This window comes from Zootoca vivipara, chromosome 5, assembly GCF_965207765.1.
Source record: "Zootoca vivipara chromosome 5, rZooViv2.hap1.1, whole genome shotgun sequence".
NCBI classification, from domain to species: Eukaryota; Metazoa; Chordata; class Lepidosauria; order Squamata; family Lacertidae; genus Zootoca; species Zootoca vivipara.
The window spans coordinates 82165935-82181292 of NC_142588.1; the positions used below are offsets into that span (position 1 = coordinate 82165935).

Here is a 15358-nt window from a genome sequence, read left to right on the forward strand (position 1 = left end):
CTTTTACTATTAGGGAGATTCTTTCTGGATTCAAGACTGATCAGAGATTCTTTCCCACTTTCCCTTCCCCTTCAACAGATGTCACAAAGCATTTAAAGTTAGGTGAAAAGGTTTATGTTGCTGAACAGTGCTCCTTGTACGGTACTTCAGGCTTCCACTTTTTGTCAAGCAAAACCCATGAAGTTTAATAATTTTGTTAGTAAGATGAAGAAAATTGGTTGGGTTTTGATTTAGCAGTGTTCAGTTTCTCCAACTACACTATCCATAATTTCACACTGGTATTGTAAAGCTGGTAAGCAAAGATAGGAGGATAAATATTTTGGTCCACAAAAGGATCCCTGATTTATATATTCTGATCCTGCAAAGCTTCTCCCACACCCCTGCTTTTCTAAAGATGTAGCTTTTTGTAAAACTGGCTGGCAGTCACAGGCTACAAAAGCCCTATTTTCAAAAGCTATTGTAACTGATTCTGCTGAACCTATGACCATGCTTATATAAACATGGAAGAAAAACAGACATTTTAGCAGTAAATGATCAGATGACTCAGAACTTACATGCAGGACTTACAATAAAATGTAAACGACATCTGTCTTTGGAATAGGATTCACCAAGGCTGCGTATCGTGTGAGATTTCTACACATAACAGTATCTGATGCAGATGCCTTCACGTTGCTATTACCCAAACTCTGCACATTCCATACCCAATGTCTCTGCCCCTGCACCCAAGCCTGTCATCTAACAGTGTCCTGAATGTGCAACCTGGTTAGACTACACATTTGTTTCATTGTCCTTTTAACACCACTCCGATCTGCTCAAAGGGAAATTAGAGAAGGTGTAGAAAGAATACTTTACTGATTGCACATGGTTCTTTTTGTACTAAAGTATTTCTGTTGATGGATTTTTTTTCATATTCCATATTTTCACACACACACACACACACACACACACACACACACACACACAGTGTAGTACCTCTGGTTACGGATTTAATTCATTTTGAGGTGCCGTGCACACCCTGGAAAATCCGTAACTAGAGGCACCGCTTCTGTGCACGTGCGCAGAGCGCTTCTGCGCATGCGGCGAAAGTGTATACTTCCGGGTTTGCTGTGCCCATAATCCAAAAATGGATTAGTCCAAAGATGCGCATGTGGCGAAAGTGTATACTTCCAGGTTTGCTGTGCCCATAATCCAAAGATTCTGTAACCTGGAGGTTACGCAACATGAGGTACCACTGTATACATACACGGTGCTTTTCCCCCTAAAAAAATGTTTAGGGATACTTTCATTTTGACTCAAGAAAATCACCATTTTATAGTTCAAATCGGGGGAAATAAATACAGTAAATGGACAAAAGTACACCCCCCCTGCATCCCCCCAGAAAAAAGCACTGTGTGTGTGTGTGTGTGTGTGTGTGTGTGTGTGTGTGTGACATGAGGCCCATTAACTGCAGCAGAACTCATGGCTGTATCCAACTAAGTTATATTCAGAGCAGACCCATTGCAATTAATGGACCTAAGTTAGCCATCTACATTATTTTCAGTGGGTCTGCTTTAAGTAGGATTAGCATTAACTGTGGCCCTCAGTTTCAAGTAAGTGTGTTTAGGATCATCGTTTATGCAGAAATAACTTCAATTATCAATTTGAGCCAACGTACGGAACAGCCATGCTAAAAGCTTATAAAACTTTATTATTCTTCATGGTGAATGCTTTATTTCTTTCAAAAGCTCTTTGGCATTAATATGCACTGGTTAGGTCTGATCTTGTACATCAATTCTGGGAGCAAGGGGTTCATCATTACTGCAATATTATTTAGCCATTAGGTTTAAAGTCATTCTACATTGTCATCTTAAAGCATCTACATCTATCTCTTTGGGAAGAGAAATGTACCAATCGAAATGTACCAACCTACAGTACAACTTTTTTTCTAACAGGTTAAAGAGGGTAAGAGGTCATTGAAATTTAAGCAAAACCTTTCTAAAGTGTTATAGATACATGCTTCTAGGAATCAAGAATACGTTACTGCTAACATAGACTGGCCATGTAATATGGCAAAATACTAATGTCGCTGTAGCAGTTCAAAGTTTTAAGATAAAGATAAAGATAATAGTTGAATGGGTGGCCCTATAGTGGCTGTGGTTCAACAGTCATCTTGCTCTGAGAGGAGGAGGAAGAGATGAAGATGGAACACCCTGGAGAATTGACATCACCCAGCTCTCGGTGTTGCAGCTGGGGTGACCTTTCCCACTCCCAACTACCACTACAGAGAAACTCTAGAAACACCTTGCCCTGAAGGGAAACGCGATCTAGCATTCAGAGGTTTCCATGCCCCCCTACCCCATAGTTTGTCTTTGCTGTTGTTATTTTTTAAATTTTATTTATCTTACCGTTTTAATATTTTTATAAAACCCTTTGTGAGGTTTGCTTGAAAAGCAGTATATAAATAATGCAGCATTAGATACAAAGAGTAGAACTGCATGCCGACCACTCACAATGGATCTGGAAATGGATACACAGACACACACGCTCACACAACCCACGTGAGCTCACCTGAGTAGCTGCAGACTGACAGGGAAACGAAGAGGACGACGACACAACAGGAATGTCAGACTGGACAGCCGCCACAGTGGTAGCAGGTGTAAAAATCAGCTGTGGAAGGTAGCAAAAAAGAAAATTGAGACACACACTGTACCATGAATGCACACGAACAAACAAAAGCTTAGATAGAAAATTCTCTCAGGTTTTTTTTTTTAAGCTGCAAAGATTTGCTGCAGTATTCCAGAATAATGCAGCTTTTCAGCCTTTCACCAAGTAGCTCAGCCACCGGAGGGGTAAAGCAGAGAACAGCACCAGGACTGCAGGGAGTGGAAAGGAAGAGTTTTTACCCTTCTGACTTCCCTGCGATGTTCCTGATGAGAATCCCTCCTTCCTCAGAAGCTGCTCTTTGCATCGGAACAAGGGGGGAAAGGGAGGCAAACAACTGATTTGCTCACACTCTCCAAAATGAGGGAGAAATGCAGAACCTGCAGATCCCCGCATTCATTTATTTATGCGGAGTTGCAAAGTGGCATCCAACTCTGAGGAGAGGCAGAGAGGCCAGTGGGACCACAAAGCCTTTTCAAGGGATGCACATTAGGAATTAGCAGGCTTGACCAGGAATGGAAGAAGCACATGCAACAAGTCCACAAAAGTCATGACCAGAGAGGATGACAGAAGGAACTGTAAACCGGGCCATTGGTGCTGCATCTCCATATACATCTGAGACATCACTGGTGAGGAACTGCAGCCCATTTCTCTAAAATCCCACAGGTGAAAAAAACACAAACACGGGGATGTCTATAGCAAGAGATGGTGTGCTCCCTTCAGAAATATTCCCCACTATCCTATGTCTCAGAAATATTCCCCACTATCCTATGTCTAGCAAGAAAAGTAGCATAGTTATTTTAATTACAGGCCTGAACCAGGTAATCCCCTAACAAAACAAGCAAACAAAAACAAAACACTTGCTGACCCCACAGATCATCTTTGCCAACTCTTTGTTCCTTCAAATGAATTATTTGAGTCATGCTCCACAACAAACTGGATCAGAGAGACTGATTTAACAAAACACAGAACTATAATGCTTAAAATTAGAACTCAAAGAGAATCATCAGAAAAAATCAAAAAGGCTCAACAGCACAAACTTTTTTTAACAGTTCTTTGCCAATGAATTTACACATCATTTTCAAAGGTTTCCCATTCATCCACATAAAAGTACTTAAACTGGGTTTAAAGATAAGCAATCATGGAACAGGCCCTGGTGGATGAACATCCTGGCCTGATGCTACTTAAGAAACAGCTTACTCCATTTAGTATCTAAGAAAAAGTTATACAGAGGAAGTGGATCAGGGGTATTCCTGCCCATGCAATAGTATGCTATCACACAATGTGGAGGGCTAGCCAAAAGTTCTTCCCTTAATATACTCCAACTGTTCTATGACACTTTCTTCTATATAGAACAGGGGTGCAGACTGTATGGCCCATCACAAGTCCCAGTCTGGCACATGAGGCTATTTCCCCAAGCCACTTCCATCTGTCACACAGCTCACATCATATGTGGAATCAAGTGTGGGGCAAGTAGCAACATAGCTGCAAAGGAACAAACGGGATCCCCGATTTTTCCTTGACAAGCGGGGCTTGCTGTCTTAACTATGGATTTTCTTAACCATCGTTTGTTGGGCTACCCTACACCAGATGTTCACCAAGCTACAGAGGAAGAGCAGCTGGAAAACAAAACTGCTGGCAAGGCTAAGTGACTCGCACTTGTGTCCGACCTGAAAACGCCCTACTATAAACACCAGACCACATATACCAGTACTTTGCAAGGAGAGGGAGCAATTTAAAAGGCCCATTCTTCTACTTTAACAACATCTAAGAACATAAGAAGAGCCTCCTGGATGAAGCCAATGGCTCATCTAGTCCAGCATCGTGTTCTCACGGCGGCCAACCAGACGCCTGTGGGAAACCCACTAGAAGGATTCAAGCACAAGGACACTCTCCCCTCCTGCTGTTTCCAGCTACTGGTATTCAGAAGCACCGCTGCCTCCAACTGTGGCAGCAGAGAATAGTCATCGTAGCGAGTAACCACTGATTGCCCTCTCCCTCCATGAATTTGTCGAATCCTCTTTTATGTTGGAGGTCATCACTGCCTACCTGTGGGAGCGAGTCCTACAGTTTAACTATGTGTCACATGAACAGGTATTTTCTTTTATCTCTCCTGAACCTTCCAACACTAAGCTTCATTTGGATGTCCATGAATTCTAGTGTTAGGGGGAAGGGGAGGGGGGAAATTCCGTATCCACTTTCTCTGCACCATGAATAATTTTATAAACTCTATCATGTCACCTCTCACTTGCCTTTTCTCTAAACTAAAAAATCCCAAACACTGCAACCTTTCTTCATAGGGGAGTTGCTTCACCCACTTGATCATTTTGGCGGCCCTCTTCTGAACCTTTTCCAATTCTACGATACCCTTTTTGAGGAAATGCACGCAGGGCTGTTATGTCAAAACCACCAATTATCCAGTACCCACAGAAATGTTCTTGAGATTTTGGCAGGATTCTGCTCCTTTGTGGCCTCGTGATATATAAACAAGATGCAATTACAAAACTTAACTGCTAAATTACAGTCACTGTTGGAAACTCAGAAGGGCCAAGGAACCATTAGTCACAAAACAGAAAAGAACAAATAAGCCTTAGCAACCATTCAAAAAAAGTAATGAAAGATAAACTAGCAAGACTTACCATTTGGGCTCGGAGGTACATCTGAGCCTGGCTTGCAGTTAAAGTAGGAGAGGTGCTCCCCAGAAGCATGGTCTGTTGGGTAAGACTGCTGCTACTACTACTGTTGGAGGTCTGTGAACGGCTTATTAGCTGCGCGGGTGTAGGAGAAGGAGAAAGATTAATCTATGGAAGCAAAAATATTGTTTTATTAACTACCTTCATTCCACAATTTCAAAAAGAGCCCCACAGAAAACAGCGGAACTTGCTTCCAAGTAAACATGCGCAGGGTTGCCAGGCAATATATTGGACTTGCAGTTGTACTCTGCAGCACAGAATCTAGGTTTGTAAAAAAGTTTATGTCATCTGTCAAAGTTGCATCCTTAAGCACCTGTTTGTTCATCAGGAAGATCACTGCCCAAAGCTATAAATTTTTAACTATTGCTAACATGTTTAAGTGTAAATATGTAACTTAAACAGCCACCAATTCTGATACAGCAGATCCTGCATTTATCTTATCACAGGGTGTTTGTTGTAGGGGAGGAAGGGAAAGGAGAATGTTAGCCACTTTGAGACTCCTTTGGGTAGTGATAAAGCGGGATATCAAATCCAAACTCCTCCGCTCCTTCTTCTTCTTCTTCTTCTTCTTCTTCTTCTTCTTCTTCTTCTTCTTCTTCTTCTTCCTTCTTCCTTCTTCCTTCTTCCTTCTTCTTCTTCTGATATACTTGATCATAAGGACGTGTTTCATTTTTATATTAGAGTTTAAAATTATGATTGCAGTAAAATGTTCAGCCGCATTGCAGATCTGCCTTCTTAGATTTGCCATTTTACTTTTTTCAAATTGCAATTAAAATGTCCAGAATAAGGCTGAATTTACCCTACACTAAACTCAACACATTATTAGTAACTGATGTTATCCACCAGTAAAAGTTATGGACACTTATGATCAAACATTATTATTGATAAAGTCTCTAACTGGTATTCTGCAAAAAATTCCTGTTTTAAGAGATCTGGCAAAATCCACGCAATCCATGAACATATAGTTATTCTTGCAAAGCACAAGGTCAGGGGGTCACCCTAGGGCTTTTTCAATGGCAAATTTAAATTTATGTGTTTGCTATACAATTAACGCACTAGTTACAGGTAGGTAGCCGTGTTGGTCTGAGGTAGTCAAAACAAAATAAAAAAATTCCTTCCAGCAGCACCTTAGAGACCAACTAAGTTTGTCATTGGTATGAGCTTTTGAGCTTTCAGGTATCTGAAGAAGTGTGCATGCACAGGAAAGCTCATACTAATGACAAACTTAGTTGGTCTCTAGGGTGCTGCTGGAAGGAATTTTTTATTTTATTAATGCACTGAGACTCTGTCGCGAACAATTTTTAAAATTGAAGCTTCTGCTCCCCCAGCTATTTGCATGTAAATGTGATCACACAGCTGCATTCCTAACTTTCCGAGAACCAACATGGTAACTTAAGCTGGATTAAAAGAAAGCACTTTGTTTCGCTACTTACCGATGTCTCTGACATGCTTGACTGCTGAGTGACACTGCCATTGGGGGATGCGCACTGCCTCCCACCTGACAGGTTTGCCTAAATAGCAAGCACATCTGTCAAATGTGTCATTTACACTGCAATAAAAAGTATTTAAATAATGTTGAATATGATAAATTGAACATCTAGGCTCAATGGCATTTGCTAGGCAGTCCAATGCCCACATGAAACCCACAATGGTTTTCTCTGTGGCCCTCAGTCTCTTTAACCCTGCGGTCAACTCTCTTAAGAGGCTGCCAAGTGCTGGATCTGTTATTTTCACTGTGCTGTCTAGAGACCCCAATGAAAGCTTTATTTTGATGATGGGGCAGGTCCTATTTAAAAGTCATACAAATTCAAAAGAGGATCTAGTTGTTGTTATTAGATCAAACTTCAAGGGCATGAGACTCTTAATTTCAGGGTTATAGGTTCAAGCGCCACGTTGGGCAAAAGATTCCAACACTGCAGGGGGTTGGACTAGATTACCCTTGGGGCCTCTTCCAATTATACAATTCAATGACTCTTACCATTTTGTGAAGGGCTACGCCCCATGGCAGCCATTTTGTGGAATGAGCAACAACACTTCCAAATGCTCACAAAGGCCCAGAAAGGTTAGACCCATGATTCATGGGAACGCCACAACCAAGAATGTGATACGAGGCTAAAATTGGCGCATTGATTATACATCTCTGATTAAAAACTGACCAGACGGTCACATAGTTAAAATGATCTTGCAAATATTAATTTGATTATTTTGAAGTAGCTGCTGTACTAGCTTAGTCTTCTGCTCAGGATACCCTCTTTACAGCATAAAACTGCAAAGTTGAAAAGTCTTTTAAAAAACATATCCCCTTGGACACAACAACATGGTATTGGTTGGCAGTATAATGATCTAGAAGGAGAGAACACTGTCCCTTTTCCCTAGCTTGACCCTCATGCTGCCAGGTAAAATTGTGAACTGAACCTCCCGCTGATGATTAAAAATCCTGGGGTTAAAAAAATTGTCAGAAACTGTCATTAAGACGAAAGCAGTATCCTGATAATGCATTTCATGGCACTTAATCTTAATTCCCAGATGGTTGCTGTATTTTCTGTTTCAATCTCACCTGTGGGACGCTGGCCAGGCTCTGGAACTGGGTGCTACTTAAATGCTGTTGTTGCAAAGCAGCCGTTTGTAACATGAGATGCTGCTGCTGAGCTGCATACATCTGCTGAAGATACTGCGCTGCTGAACTTGGCGGACGATGCAAGGCCTGCTGAATAACCTGTGGATTTTAAAGTAACATCATTACAGGGACAGAAATAGAAAACTTTCTGATGCTAGCACATTAAACCGTTCAAGAACCTGTGGCTGGTCAGATATACAGGATGCATTTAAAATTAATATATCAACTCAACAGTGACCAGTAATACACTACGACTGCCATAAATTATGTTATGGATGTTACCAAAAGAGCAGTTTCTTCTCCCACAAAAGGACTCCCCCTCCTTCTCCACACACACTCACACCCCACTTTGAAAGAGGCTTAGTTGACTGTCAGCTTCGGGAAGCGCCTTTCAAAGCACCATCTCGTGGAGCACATTAAAAGGGGCTCTGCAAGTGTGGGGCAAAATAATAACAATAACAATAATTTATTTATACCCTGCCCATCTGGCTGGGTCTCCCCAACCACTCTGGGCAGCTTCCAACAAAATATTAAAATACAATGGTCATCAAACATTAAAAGCTTCCCTAAACAGGGCTGCCTTCAGGTGTCTTCTAAAAGTCTGGTAGTTGTTTTTCTCTTTGGTATCTGATGGGAGGGCGTTCCACAGGGCTGGTGCCACTTGGCTTCTCATAGTGAGGGAACAGCCAGAATGCCCTCGGCACTGGACCTCAATGTCCGGGCAGAATGATGGGGGTGGAGACGCTCCTTCAGGTATACTGGGCCGAGGCCATTTAGGGCTTCAAAGGTCAGCACCAACACTTTGAATTGTGCTCGGAAACGTACTGGGAGCCAATGTAGGTCTTTCAGGACCATTGTTATGTGGTCTTGAAACCATCTGATGTCTCGCCCACCTGTCAAATTTGCTACAGGTTGGAGAAATAAAGATCTGGTTTGCCAGCCAGATCCAGTTCCCCACCAGATATACAGAAATCACCATTGCTTGTCAGTGCTTTTGAATCCTCCGTGTTTTTATTATTATTACTGTCAACTATAAAATACCTGCACAGCATGTCGATCTGCACCACTATAGACAGATATCTGAGGTGGCTGAGTACGGGAAGGAGAGGATGTGGTGGTGATAGTAGTTGTACATGTAGAACATGTTGTTGTGCTCGGTTCACTCTCCATAGCTGTGAAATTATTCTTCCACCTGGTAAGGAAAAACAAAAGAAAACCCAACAGCTCAATGTAAGCAACATCCTAGTGTTTGGAATCCAGAGAGGAACGTACAAGCTGGTGTGATTCAAATAAGAAAGTGTGCTGGGCATTGCCCTGGGAAATGCAAGTTCAAATCGTGGGTAATCCAAGAATGCAAGTTACAATCGCTCGCTTGCAGCTCTGCATTTGCAGAACAGGAAAATGGCTTGTCTCAAAAGACTGCTGTGGGTATTACTTCAGGAAGGAAAGCACACCCATTTGAAGACTGAGAGAGGGTGTTACCAGAGTAAGCTATTCAAACTAGTAATTACTGAGTAAGTTTATTTCAGAGTCATAATATTAAAGAAACAAAGTGAAGTTGCCTTATTAATTTGCACTGTACACCTCAAAGTAACAAATAAAGAACTATTCCAGTTCTTCTGAGCCTAGACTACCTCAAAACCTATTTTAAAAATCCAGAAGGGATTTGCACTTGATTGGGAATTCTAGATTCTCGCCATGGTTCCAATTTCTGAAAATGGAGCATTTTAGAGCATTTTATTTGACCAAACTCATGCCTGCTGTCTTAAGAAATGCCTTTATGGAGCTCACAGCAGTCTTGGATAGCCACTGCAATAAGGTTGTTAATCTGCTCTTTATATTGGGATCCAAGATATCGATTCCTGAAACCTTTGCTAATTCATAGAAGCAGGCTTACTATGGCAGAAATGGTTTGCTTTCTTTTTAGAGACGCTAACAGATCTGTCACACATAAAGAGGTGCTTTCTGCTCTGGCTGAAAGATTGGCAAAAGAGAGGTAGATAATATTCCAATAAGTTGCCCTGTAGATTCAGAGGTCTAATGGAAGTTAAACTTAGTATGAGCTAGCAGATGATACTTAAGAATTCTTACTCCCTTTCTTTAAATCACTGATGCATTGCATTATGCAACTGCTGTATGTTATGACTTTCAGTTTGGCAAATTGAAATGAAATTGTTATGGCCTTTGGTTAATGCAATACACTCTTTAATATGGACTGACCTTTTAAAAAATCATATTGCCTTAGTAAACAGAGGGGGAAATATGATAAAGCAGATAAGTGCTATTAACTTGCTTATGGAAGATGAATCACCCCATTGTAGTGCTGGATTTAGAGGAGACATTTAAATTTATCCTTTCAGACTAGCACTGATGGGGATGAGTGTGGTGTTTGTGTGTGTGTGAGAGAGAGAGAGAGAGAGAGAGAGAGAGAAAGAATGTGTGTAGTGCGCCGTGAAATGGACAGTACTGTGTACTTGCCTATATGGTGAATGCTGTTAGTGCTGTATGTGTGGCAAGTATGTCTGTGTGCTGCATGAGTGCAAGAGTGCCTTTGGTGCTGGCAAACCTGTGAAATACACCATGTGAAATAATATAGATCATTTAACACATAACTCAGCGAGTAACTCAGCTATACCTCAGAACGTACACCCAACCAGGAGCTCCAGTTAATCCTAGCTGACAGATGTCCCTGTATCATATGTGTACTCTAAACTACCTGTCCGATGTATCCACGCTAAAGATTTAAGTATATACTTGAACAGTAAGAGGTATAACATGAGCAGCAGCCCTAACTGTTCATAAAAGGATACGAGCCAGTCACTTTGATGGGACCTGCTGGCTAGCATAGTCTATTAAATATAGCTGAAAATTCCGATTATCAATTTATAAATTATGACTCCGTCTAGAAAACACAATTTTCCAGTTTGCACCTCTTTGGTATCTTATGCTTATCTAAGTCCTGTATACAGAAAAACGGAAAACTACAGAATTCCTACACTTTTATTAACATTTCAAATTTTATACTACTAAGCCAAGAAAGCTGTTTCTTACTAGTTATAAATATATACATTAAATATTATTCTCTACACACCAGCAACTACCAGTTTGCTCATTTCTTTAAAAATCTATACATTTTCTTCTTGCATTAAGCATTAGCATTTAAGCAAATGGTCTGTGAGCACCTAGAAAGAAACGCTGTGATCACTAAAAGTCAGCATGGGTTTCTGAAAAATAAGTCATGTCAGACTAATCTGATCTCATTTTTTGACAGAATTACAAGCCTGGTAGATGAAGGGAATGCTGTGGATGTAGCCTATCTTGATTTCAGCCACCACTCCTAATTTGGTGTCGTCTGCACCAATACCCCAGAGGACAGGATCACACTTCAAAATGACCTTAACAGATTAGACAACTGGGCCAAAGCAAACAAGATGAATTTTAACAAGGAGAAATGTAAAGTACTACACTTGGGCAAAAAAATTGAAAGGCACAAATAAAGGATGGGTGACACCTGGCTTGAGAGCAGTACATGTGAAAAGGATCTAGGAGTCTTGGTAGACCACAAACTTGATATGAGTCAGCAGTGTGATGCAGCAGCTAAAAAAGCCAATGCAATTCTGGGCTGCATTAATAGGAGTATAGCATCTAGATCAAGGGAAGTAATAGTACCACTGTATTCTGCTCTGGTCAGACCTCACCTGGAGTACTGTGTCCAGTTCTGGGCACCACAGTTCAAGAAGGATACTGACAAGCTGGAACGTGTCCAGAAGAGGGCAACTAAAATGGTCAAAGGCCTGGAAACGATGCCTTATGAGGAACGGCTTAGGGAGCTGGGTATGTTTAGCCTGGAGAAGAGAAGGTTAAGGGGTGATATGATAACCATGTTCAAATATATAAAAGGATGTCATATAGAAGAGGGAGAAAGGTTGTTTTCTGCTGCTCCAGAGAAGTAAGTGGACACAGAGCAATGGATTCAAACTACAAGAAAGAAGATTCCACCTAAACATTAGGAAGAACTTCCTGACAGTAAGAGCTGTTTGGCAGTGGAATTTGCTACCAAGGAGTGTGGTGGAGTCTCCTTCTTTGGAGGTCTTTAAGCAGAGGCTTGACAGGCATATGTCAATAATGCTTTGGTGGTGTTTCCTGCTCGGCAGGGGGTTGGACTGGATGGCCCTTGTGGTCTCTTCCAACTCTGATTCTATGATTCTATGAAACACTGGCCCAAGGTTGTTTATAAATCTGTCCTTCTTCCAAGGAGCTCAGAAAGGTGTTCGCCTCAGGACCGCCCTTTGAGGAAGGATGGACCTATTGAACCTGTGTTTTGTGCACTCTGGCCTATTGAACCTGGGTTTTGTGCATTTGTTTTTCCAGAGACTCTGTAACCAAAGGCTGTAACTGAGTGAATGAGGCTAAACAAGCTGATGCTGAATCCAGATAAGATGGAAGTGATGCTTCTGGGTAATCTTACTGCTCAAAAAGGGATGTGTTATGCCTGTGATAGATGGGCTGGTAATCTCTCCATCCAACCAGAGGGGTACCTTTGGATCAGGATGCAGCGGTGGCAGTGGCCAAAAGTGTATTATCAGGCTCTGACTTGTTTTCAGAGCACTAATCCACTGACTCAGAAGCTACAGCTGGCTCAGGAGGTCTGCAGCATACCTTCTGATAAATATGGGAATGCAAGGCAGCCCTGTTTAGGGAAGTTTTAAATTTGTGACATTTTATTGTATTTTAACCTTTGCTGGAAGCCGCCCAGATTGGCTGGGGAGACCCAGCCGGATGGGCAGGGTACAAATAATAAATTATTATTATTATATTTGTACCCCGCCCATCCGGCTGGGTCTCCCCAGCCACTTTGGGCGGCTTCCAGCAAAGATTAAAATACAATAAAAGCCGCTCTCCTCTCATTATGGAGGGGATGCAAAACTTGCATCCTAGTGGAATTTGGCTGCGGCTTGTTCATACACAGCAATAATTATGTTTAATGGTGAATTAAACTTTTTGATTCATATTTGTTTTATTATTTTCCAAATATGGTTTTATTTTGTTTATAACAAAACCTAACATTTGGATAGCACTTTCAAGTGTTCAAAGCACTCCACGTGCATAATTAAGTGCTAACCCTTGCAAAAAAACCCAAACTCTGTCAGTATTATTATACCCCCACATAGCAGGTGGGGTGGCTGAGATAAGAGCGTCTTCCCTAAGGTCATCTAAGGCCACCTACTGTGAGTTCATGGAAAAGGCAGTAAACTTAAGAGACTTCCTGTTTAGCAGCTCCATCAGGACACCAGCACCTCCCACATGTCGCTTGGGATGATTGGGGGTGGGATGTGAATAATTAAAATAAATAAAAACGCACAGCCTGCAGAATCAGAGAGTTGGAATGGACCCCTTTACCTAGTCCAACCTCCTGCAATGCAAGAATATTTTGCCCAAAGCGGGACCCGAACCCAAGACCCTTATTTTCTACCGACTGAGCTATTCCAACAGCGTCAGCTTTTCCCGAGCAAGAGGGGCCGAGCTTGGTGCAATCCGCACCTGTTGGATTTCCACCTGCCAAGAGTTTTTTTTATCCATTTTGCAGAGGGAGAAGCCCCTCTGCTCGAACCACTAACACACGCCGCAGGAAAATACGTAGACACAGATAAATATACAGATAGGTGGATACAGAACTGAAGGGAGCACCAGCTTCCAGCCAGACGGCAGGGCCCAGCCTCCCGCTCCCCTCCCATCCTTAGGCTGGGCCAGGGCACTCCAGGGGTCGTCCAGTCGAGGCAGCCCTCGGTCTTCGCTGCCTGCCCTCAGAGCGAGGCAGCACCAGGAGAAACCGGTGTCTGGGCCCAGGACCTTTCCCATTCCCTACCTGACAAAGCCCAAGGGGAGGCTGGGGCCGTGGGGCCGCTACCCGCGGGCCCTGGAGTCCGCAGTCGCCGCGCAGCAGCAGAAGCAGCAGCCCCTCAGCAGGCCTCTCCTTTCCCCGCGGACAGCGCCGCCCGCCCGCGAGAAGACGCGCCTGCTTGGCGTATAGACCCTTCACACCGCTTCCGCCATGTTCTCGCCTCCTTCACAGGGAGGTACCGCGCATGCGCTCCTCGGCCGGACTCGACTCACACCAAAAGGTCGCGGCGTAGGAATGGGTCGCGCGAGTGTTCTTTCTGCGCCGCTTCGGACGTCGCTTTTGAAGCGAGAGCTTCTTTGTGTATACATATGCTGAGTATGGTCCATGGGGTCACGAAGAGTCGGACACGACTAAACGACTAAACAACAACAACATGCTGAGTATAGGGTTGTGTAAGGCGGCACGGCGCGGGTTGCGGGGAGGCAAAAGCATTCGGAGGTGTGTTTTTTTTGTTTAGGGAAAGGGATGTCTTAACAGCGAACGCTGTACGTGTCTACTCGGAGGCAAGTCCTATTGATTTCAGGTAAGCGGGTACAGAATTGCAGTGTGCAGGGGCAAGTGACAAAGGCTTTTTAAAACTAGTATGCAGGTTGTGGATAGAGTAGCTTTTGCTCCCTCGCTCTAGACAGGGCTGCAATCCTGTACATACTTGCCTCGTGTGGAAATCTCACTAAATAGGATTTGCTTCCGAGTAGACATGCATAAGATAACGCGTAATATGCATAAGATAACGCGTAATATTAGAACTCGCGGCAGGCTAATGGAACGAACTGTGTCCCCTTGTACCCCTGCTTGTGGGTTTCCCTTGAGGCATCTGGCTGCCTAGTGTGGTTCATATATATAGTCTAAGCACTAATTGGACAGTGTTCTCGAAGCTACGAACATGAGTTTGACCAAACTGCGGGAGGCAGTGCAAGACAGGAGTGCCTGGTGTGCTCTGGTCCATGGGGTCACGAAGAGTCGGACACGACTAAACGACTAAACAAACAAGCACTAATTGAAATACTTTCATAATAGTCAAATTGTAATTATGCACACATTTATGTTGTTGTTGTTTAGTCGTTTAGTCGTGTCCGACTCTTCGTGACCCCATGGACCATAGCACGCCAGGCACTCCTGTCTTCCACTGCCTCCCGCAGTTTGGTCAAACTCATGTTCGTAGCTTCGAGAACACTGTCCAACCATCTCATCCTCTGTCGTCCCCTTCTAACTGAAAAGTCTATGATGCAGCAGATGGTCTCTTAATGTATGCAGTATGATCACTGCTCGCAGCAAAAGCATCTGAGATATTAAAAAATGGGTTGTCAATGATCTCAAATGTGCTACCGTACCTGTTCATGCAAAAGTCCCCAAGCTAAAGTAGGCTGAGCAGGTGCGGGAAGCCTTTGGTCTTCCAAATGTTGATGAACTACAACTCCCATCATCCCTGGCCATTGGCCAGACTTGTTGGAGCTGATGGTATCTGAAGAAGTGTGCATGCACACGAAAGCTCATACCAAAATAGAA

The 15358-nt window shown here is 42.9% G+C and overlaps 1 protein-coding gene across 8 annotated transcripts in view; it reads right to left on the reverse strand.

The window, feature by feature from the left end:
• Positions 1–15358, reverse strand: part of PHC3 (polyhomeotic homolog 3) — a 48785-nt gene that overhangs the window by 32553 nt on the left and 874 nt on the right. For 2 of the 8 annotated variants that reach the window (XR_015950045.1, XM_035133094.3), the window contains exons 1-6: positions 13817–14021; positions 8992–9142; positions 7891–8049; positions 6767–6844; positions 5280–5441; positions 2548–2646 (exon numbers count right to left, since the gene is read on the reverse strand). Coding sequence is in view for 6 of the 8 variants with exons in the window: in XM_035133094.3 (XP_034988985.1) it covers positions 2548–2646; positions 5280–5441; positions 6767–6844; positions 7891–8049; positions 8992–9120 (627 nt within the window). In the remaining 2 variants the exon portion in view is untranslated. Of the gene's footprint in view, positions 1–2547; positions 2647–5279; positions 5442–6766; positions 6883–7890; positions 8050–8991; positions 9143–13816; positions 14022–15358 lie in introns of those variants that run through there. The other 6 variants (XR_015950044.1, XM_088669848.1, XM_088669850.1 and 3 more) reach the window with 5 other exon arrangements.